The following is an 8,465-nucleotide window of genomic DNA, read 5'->3' as shown; positions in this document are numbered from 1 at the left end:
GTTTCTGCGAAACGATGATGAAGGGAAGGATCAAATTAGAAACGGAGGAAGGATAAGGTGTTTTTCACAGATTTTGTAAGAAAGCAGACATTTGATTGACTGATTGATTGATTGATTTCAGAGTGTGGACGCCTGTCCAGTCCCGTTGTTCACCAGCAGTCCGGCCCCGGGCCACCCGGACTTCTTGGTCCTGGTGAAGCTCATGCAGTGCATCACCTGCTGGAGGAAGCAGGTGATGGCGGTGGCAGAGCAGAAAACTGGATCTGCTCTGTGAACACAGGATCCTTCAGGTCAGCTGGACTGATCTTCCAAACAAATCCTGTAAATTCACTCAGATCTGAGTTTTAATTTAAATGATCAGACTGACCACCTGTCCAGGTGACCCCGCCTCTCGCCTGTTGACAGCCGGAGAGGCGCAGCGCCCCCTCCTGACCCAGTGGGAGAAGGGTCTAAGAAACGGATGGACATGTCTAGTTTTCTGTTTGCACTCAGAAAGAGACGCTTGAATTATTGTTTATTTATCTTCTGGATTATCCAGCTTTGTTATTTTATGGAGTCACATTTTCTTTCCTTTACTGTATGAAACTATTTTATTTTAAAATTGTTTTTAACTGTTGAGATTTTCTGCACTGTCTCTGTGGGGCTGTCTTTGTGTACTTTTGTAACTTTTCTACAAGATGCCTGAAAATGTTTTTCTATTTATTGAATACTGAATAAATCATTTAATAAAAATGTTAAGATAAACAAGAGTCTCTTGGTCACATTAAACCCAACAGGCAGATTTTCAACTTCTGGTTCTGCTGCTGCTTCCTGGATACAGAAACACTTTTTAAATAAATTTGCTAAATTTTCCTTTAATTATAAGCTACTAATTAACAATATTGATCTATATAAAGACAGTCATAATGTTACTGAGTTCTCAGAATAATAATCAACAATAAGTTAAGAATGTAGGAAACTGATAAATATCAATGTGATACTTTATTTCTACAACATGGTCAAATATAAAAGATATTTTCATCTAGTCATTCAAATTTACACCAGTGCAAGTGTAATTTTTAACAACAATAAAAGAAAACACTACAGCTCACTGCTAAAGCCTGGTTCACACAGCGGGATTTTAAAATTGACGATTATTTTCAAAATCTGAGAGAAAATACACGATACACAACAAACTAACCATGAACAGATTCCAATCACCAACCTTCAGATGTCAGACGGGAAATCTCGCAAAATCTCTCGAGATTAAACGTGAGTTCAAAGTAAATAAACGTGACAAGGCCATAGTTTGATTGATGGTTACAGATGAAACGGCGCTGTGGTCTCCGGCGTCCAGCGGATCTTCTGTGGTTTTGTTTCTGATTATTAACCTAAAACAGTTTTTCTCTTTAAACTCTTCAAGCAGCCAAACTAGTTCAGTACAGGAAACTTTGTAAAAATAGAAAACATTTACAGGAAAAAAACAAGATTTTATACAAAATAGCTCATTTTGAATTAGCTATTTTAGCTATGTTTACAACATTGAGTCTGTTTAATAATGCTGACTAGCCTCCTGGTAACCATGGTAACCCTGGTTCTGGTTGAAATTAAGTGGCTCCTGGAAGCCCTGGTTCTGGCCCTGGAAGCCCTGGTTCTGGTTGTAATTGTACTGGTCATACGTCATGTTGTTGGCATCTCCAGCAGGCGTGTACCCTTGGTTCTGGTTCTGGTTCTGGTACTCTAGGTTCTGGTTGTAATGAAATGGCTCCTGGTTCTGGTTGTACTGGTCAGCCATGTTGTTGGCGTCTCCAGCTGTCCTGTAGTTTGGTTCTGCAGCGCCTTCATCCGGGTCTATGAAGGCGTGGTTCTGCTCTCCGCCGTCCGGGTCGGGCTCAGGCTCGGGCTCGGAGTCTGAGTCGGCGTCGTCTTCACCAACGAGCCGCTTGTTTTTCTTTAAAGCGTCTTTTTCTCCAAACATGCGGAACAGAGATCCAGCGATGAAAAGGCCGATGATCTGCAGAGCAAAGGGCCGTTAGCACCCCCTTCAGGCAGCCACAGGCATTACAACTGAAATGCAGAAATCCGTCCTTAAAACCTTAATGACTGAAATTATATCAAATTGTACAAAAAATGTTATTACTTGTGATTTTGCTGTTTATGATAATTATGACTTTAAGACTTTTTCATGGTGGAAATGGGCTTCCATCCCGTTTCATAATGAATATTCTATTACCGTATGTACTTATGTTAATTAATCAATACTCATATTTTAATTTTATGTATTGCATAATGAAAATATAGACTCACAATTTCCTATTTCTACAAACATACCTACATTTTGCTCATTTCCATTGCTTAGTTGCGAGTGTCACTAAAAGCTTTAAATCCCAAATTAGAAATAAATTTTAGAATTTTGATCACATGTTCTCTATTTTGATGTATGATATGTAGAAGACATTTCTCAGCCTAGATGTATATTTTACCGCAGAATCTAGTTAAGGGTTAAGATTATTTACTGAGTTAACCTGCCTGCTGCATGTTTCCTCTTTAATAAACCAGGTGTAGTTCACACTCCGACCACTAGATGGTATCTAATTACTGATAATATAATTTGTAGTTTTTATACTCCCTCCTCGTTTTATGCCCAGTGAAAGAGGAATGAGTGGAGGTTAAACCTTTCAGATTATTCTTACCTGGATTAAAACGAGGAATGCAGCCATGGCAACGATGGTTATGACGTTCTCCTGCAGCCATTGGTTGATCTTCTCAATGCAGCTCTGTGGCATTAAACACATCATTGCAATGAATCAGTTCATTATCAGGTGAGGATTCTCAGTGTAGACGCGTTGCATGTTGTTTACATCCGGAAATGTTGCAAATTAGCACATCGAAGGGCAAAACGCCGATTCTTTTGCGTTCCATCCGTTAACTAACTGAAACCTGGAGGTGTATTAATTCAGTGCAGGGAGCCACAGGAGAAATAACGCAGAAAAACTCCAACCTATTCCTACTCTTCTTTTTTCTCGCTCACTGTGTCGGCTACGCTTCACGCAAACTCGTTGCCATAGAAACCGACTGACAACGCCACTGTGTCAGGATTCAGCAACAAAAAATATGCAAACATTTCCCACACAAAGAGCAGAACATTCAGTCCGTTACAGTTTTATGTTTTTATGTTTGATGTTTATTTTGTGATTATTGATAAGTGATCGCTGTGATAGATTAGCTACTGCTGCTATTAGCTAAGCTAATTTGAAGCCCTGCTCTACTGATCATTTGTCAGAGTTGATGTGAGAAACGCTTTTTTTTAACTGAACCGAAACTCCAAATTCCACAGCACATCTACATGTTAAGGTTGTCAAAGTCAAGCTAGCATAACTGACCTACTTCCCTCTCCCTCGCTATTTTTTCTTAATTAAAACTTTCCTGACCAAAACTGCGCCTCTTTTTCTTTTACGTATCAGACGTTGGCAGCTTTTCGCCCTGCAGCGGGATCGTGCACACATGACGTCACGCTGCAACACGTCTATGGATCCAGATTTCTGCTGTTCGTTTTAGTCGACTGTACCTCATTAAAAATCCCAGTTCCTGTTCCAAGCAGCCTTTCATCGGTGCTATTGGTTTCCAAGCACCAGGACGAGTTTATGCTAGGCTGAAAGGACTGGAAACAGGAACACGGCAGCACGTTCTGACTTGTCAGGTTCAGAGTTTGAATGAAGGAGTTCTTGAGCCAGTCGTCCGGTCCATTTATTCCGCAGCAATTAGTCTGTGAGCCAGAATAAAGACACATATTAACCAGGCATCTTTATTTGAGCTAGGACAGAGGTGATGTTGGAGAAACTCACAAAATGCTGAATGTTATCCATGATTCTGTCGGCCCTGCTGCTGCTATTTCCATACTGACGTATCATATCATTCACGGTTTGAGCCAGACTACCATCGATCTGGTGAGGGAAAAAAACGCTAAGCTGCGATCTTCGAGAAAGACTGAATTAAACACAATAACACACGAAAACGGCCTGAAACATTCACACATGCATTCAAACCACACCAGAGTTCAACTGAACCAATGAACCATTATTAGCTTTGTGGTCCGCTTCAGAGTTTGATTATTCATTCATACCTCCACAAACAAACCGGGCTGTACTGGATTGGATTACAGCGGATTAAACAGTGCTGGTGTGAACGCAGCCTAAGCAGCCCAACAATATCGACATTTACATTCTTGTCTTTCAAGTGAAACAAACTGATTACGTGTAGAAAAATTTTACTTTTTCCTTCTTCTGTTCACTAGTCACTATTTTCACAACCGTTACCAAGATCACGTTTGGATGTTCTGCCAATTATTTCTGTGCACAGCAGAGTAAATCCACGACACACTTTTACATCCCAGGATAAGGTGCTGGTCTGCTAGGTCTCCTCATGACATCCTCCTAATCTCAGGGTTAGACTTTTGAGCTAACATTTGAGCCTCGGGCTTGTTTAGCTGTTTTATGCAGCTTCAACAGTTTTCAACTGTTTTGATGGACTCCAATGATGGACATGAAAGGAAAATGACAATGACCTTTGACCCTGGAAACTCTTTAAATGATCTCCCTCTAGAATCAATCCAACAGACCTCTTCAGGTAAGAAGTTAAAGGGGCGGTGTTATGTGTTTTCCAGGCACTTAATGCCATTTCATAGCACATTCAAGTAACTCTTTTATAAAAATGCTAAATATATCAAACATGACTTAAAAAAAATATTTACTTCCTGATTTAATTGGGCCTCTGTCTCTTTAAAAACCCCTGCTCTTTCTGAAGCTCCGCCTCCAGGATGTTGTCCCAACATGGCTCCTTTATTAACCCTTTAGCGTTTTTACCAGCGTTGCTCTGCAGCAGTTCCTAGAACAAGCTCAGCAGATGTTTGCTAATTCCTGCTGGCTAGTCTGAGGAGCTGCGAGGAGGCGGGGCTACGTCCACCCAGGAGTGTTTTACAGCTGAATGGTTGCCATGGAGATTAAAATATTTCTCAGACATGAAAGAGTCAAAGCAAAACTCCAGGTTTATTTTTGATGAGGGAAAAACATTAAAACATTTTGAAAAAAAAAGTAGATTTTACGCGATAGAGCCACTGTGAAGAGGCCTGACCTTGTTTCTGTTCAGGAGCAGCAGGACGGTGACGTACAGCTGACCCAGGACCAGGGCGACGAGGAAGCAGAAGTACTGAGGAGGAAGAGCGCTCAGAGTGTTGAGCAGGTAGCAGCTGTTTTCCCCACAGCAGGGAATCATGGGAAACTCACCACCAGCAGCAGGAAGCGTTTCTCCAGGGCCGCGCCAGTACACCCAGTCAGGCTGACCAGCGCCACCACTCCACCGATTACAAACAGACCCGCTGCCACCACCTGCAGCTCCTCTGGACGCAAAAACACACAAAATATAAAAAACACAAAAATACAAAAACACAAAAAAAACATTAAAAAATACAAAAAAATATTTAAAAACACAAAACATATAAAAAATACAAAAAAACATAAAAAATATGAAAAATACAAAAACAACATCAACATTTTTAGAAAACACTAAAAATATAAAAATACAAAAAACAATTTTTTTTTAAAAAACATTTAAAAAAATTAAAAGATACAAAAAAATATTTTAAAACACAAAAAATATAAAAATACAAAAAAACATAAAAAATTTAAATACAAAAAAATATTTAAAAACACAAAAAATATAAAAAATACAAAAACACTAAAAAAATTTAAAAAATACAAAAAAATATTTAAAAACACAAAAAATATAAAAAAATACAAAAAACCATAAAAAATATAAAAAATACAAAAACACTAAAAAAAATACTAAAAAATATTTAAAAACAAAAAATATAAAAAAATACAAAAAATCATAAAAAATATAAAAAATAAAAAACAACATCAAAATTTTTAGAAAACACTAAAAATATAAAAATACAAAAAACAAAAAAATAAAAAAAAAAACACAAAAAACATTTAAAAAATTAAAAGATACAAAAAATATTTAAAAACACAAAAAATATAAAAAATACAAAACAACATAATTTTTTTTTGCATTAGTTCTGAGCCACCAGAATTCAAACTGTTTGACTGAAACTATTGAAAATTTAGCAGAAATTTTTCTTTTTCTTTAATTCATTGGATGGCAGAAAAACCCATCTGCCTTACTTCAAATGGCAAAAATAAATAGGTTTATATTAAGTCATATTTATACCCAGAGAAACAGGAAGTGGTGGATTATTAATTAAAAGTTCCTATAAACTCTGATGCCATTAGAAAAAAAACTGTGAATTAATATCTGCTTTATTTACATTTACTTTACTGGAAATTTCAGTTTTCATCTTTTCCTCTGGGGAGATTTTCCTCACCCTGAATAAATGTTACGCTGTTCCTTAAAATAAAAGTATTTATTTTTATTTTGGTACCAGAGGAGAGGACATTCAGGAAGCTTCCAGAGTCGAAGAGGATCCAGATTCCACAGCCCATAACGCTCAGACCTAGAACCTGCAGAGAAAGTCCAACTGAAGTTCAGACCTGCATCATGTTTATGTTGGTGAAACAGGTGACAGGTGAGCGAAGCATCGGAGCAACAGCAGCTGAGGCTGGAGAAGCAAAGGCCTTCAGAGACAAGCTGGACACGCTAACATGGACCAGAACGTAAGTTAAGGTGGGATTTATGCTAAAATTTAATTTATGCAAAAACTTATGTTAGGTTTTGCTAAAAACAAAATAATCCTAAAACAAAAATTTGAATATGGCAAAAATGAAATGTATACTCAAAGGGAATTTATGCTAAAACTGAATTTTTTTGTTTAAAACAAAATTTAGGCTACACTAAAACAAAATGTACGCTAAAACGTAATTAATAGCTAAATTAAATTAATGCTAAACTGAATTTACGCACATTTTGTTGTTGTGTTATGATTTTTGCATTTTGTTGATCTTTCTGGGCCACCGTACTTCCAATCATCCGATCAAAACAGTTAAATCTCTTTCTTAACAAGTCATAAAATGATGAAAAAGTCTGAAACAATATAACCTTTCAGCTCAGGTGTGTTGAAGCAAGAAAAACATCTGAATCCTGGGCGTCCCTAAATCAATAATCAATCAATTATTTTATTAATAGCACCTCATAGCTCTTCCCTGGAAGGCCTCTGCTTAAACAGCCATTAAACCCCATAAGAGGCAGCTTCATATCATGATCAATTATTTCCAGGTCCAAGGACTGAGCCTTGGGGAACTCCTTTACAGAAAAGATTCAACATGACCATTTCCTGTTGCTACAAGGAGCCACTTCCTGTCGCAACAAACAAAACAACCAGGAGGAACAGAAGGACTGAAAGCAAAGAACTGGATCTGGAAACAGGAAATGTTCTTCAGAAAACATCACAAGTTAATATTAAACTCTGAAGAATAAGCCAAACATTTGAGAAATATTTAAAAAGATGACAAACAAAACCAAATGTCCAGTTAGGCGTCATGAAGAACCTGATTTAAATGACTTAAAACAAGTTAATGATGAAAATCCAGGAGAAACTCACCAGGAAGACGGAGTTTAAAACTGTGAAGCAAAACTTCAGCATCTCGATTTTCACGTCCAGCTTCATCCTGACCAGCAGCAGGTCGACGCCGTTCTGTCGTTTTCTGTCGTTTTTTGTTGTTTTCTGTTGTTTTTCTGTCGTTTTTTGTTGTTTTCTGTCGTTTTCTGTTGTTTTTTGTTGTTTTCTGTTGTTTTTCTGTCGTTTTTTGTTGTTTTCTGTTGTTTTTCTGTCGTTTTTTCTGTCGTTTTTTGTTGTTTTCTGTCGTTTTTTGTTGTTTTTTGTTGTTTTTTGTCGTTTTCTGACAACAGGTCCACAGCAACAGAGAGGTTCTCCAACAAACCGCTTCGCTTCCCGTCCAATCCTCTGGGAACCAAGTCTGTGCTGAGATCAAAGGTCACTTCCTTATTACCTGTTAAACATCAAACCGCTCAGGTGGTTTCCATGGAAACGAACACCAGGTGTTTCCTCTGATCCCACCTGAAACCCAGAAACTCGTCTTCGTCTCATTCCGTGTGACGTCCCAGAGTTAAACTCCTAAAAGAAAAATACAAACTTGCTACATTTCCCATCATCCCTTGCGGCGTTCAGGACCGCTGAGACGGAACAAGGAAGCAGAAGTTCTGAGTATTCCCGATCGATCAGTTATTAACCAAACTGTTCTGTTTTTATTTCAGTTTTCTGATCTGTTTTCCAACCTGAACCAGTTCATGAAGCTTTTGTTGTTTAAATAACTTCATGTTTTCAAAACTTTCTGGGTTTAGAGTTTTGTTTAAAGTAATTATCATCATGTGATTAATCATCACAAGTTTATAGTTAAATGAAAATCAACAGTTCTTCGTAGTTTAATGATGAAAATATTTTTATGTGAATGAATTAAGCTCGAGTTTTCTTGTCAATTTTAAATGAAAGCAGATTTTTGTTTTCATTGTTT

At 37.5% G+C, this 8,465-nt stretch overlaps 1 protein-coding gene across 1 annotated transcript; it reads right to left on the bottom strand.

Moving 5' to 3' along the window:
• Positions 1-962: 962 nt before the first annotated feature.
• On the bottom strand, positions 963-7,701 carry LOC111608059 (CD82 antigen-like). Its single transcript, XM_023330408.1, has 8 exons — positions 7,535-7,701; positions 6,419-6,497; positions 5,262-5,374; positions 5,110-5,184; positions 3,825-3,923; positions 3,548-3,745; positions 2,673-2,756; positions 963-1,993 (listed from the first exon to the last, which is right to left on the bottom strand). Exons 1-8 carry the CDS (start codon positions 7,598-7,600, stop codon positions 1,532-1,534), a joined length of 1,176 nt encoding a protein of 391 aa, XP_023186176.1. The 5' UTR covers positions 7,601-7,701; the 3' UTR covers positions 963-1,531.
• Between the last annotated feature and the right edge of the window lie 764 nt (positions 7,702-8,465).

Source organism: Xiphophorus maculatus, chromosome 3, assembly GCF_002775205.1.
Source record: "Xiphophorus maculatus strain JP 163 A chromosome 3, X_maculatus-5.0-male, whole genome shotgun sequence".
Taxonomy (NCBI): domain Eukaryota; kingdom Metazoa; phylum Chordata; class Actinopteri; order Cyprinodontiformes; family Poeciliidae; genus Xiphophorus; species Xiphophorus maculatus.
Note: the sequence above shows the minus strand (reverse complement) of the source record. Positions and strands in the feature narration are given on the sequence as shown.

Coding starts and splice junctions, on each gene's coding strand:
- LOC111608059 (XM_023330408.1), bottom strand. CDS start 7,600: ATGAAGCTGGACGTGAAAATCGAGATGCTGAAGTTTTGCTTCACAGTT. Junction 6,498..7,534: donor TTTTAAACTCCGTCTTCCTG/GTGAGTTTCTCC, acceptor CTTTCTCTGCAG/GTTCTAGGTCTGAGCGTTAT. Junction 5,375..6,418: donor CCTGAATGTCCTCTCCTCTG/GTACCAAAATAA, acceptor TTTTGCGTCCAG/AGGAGCTGCAGGTGGTGGCA.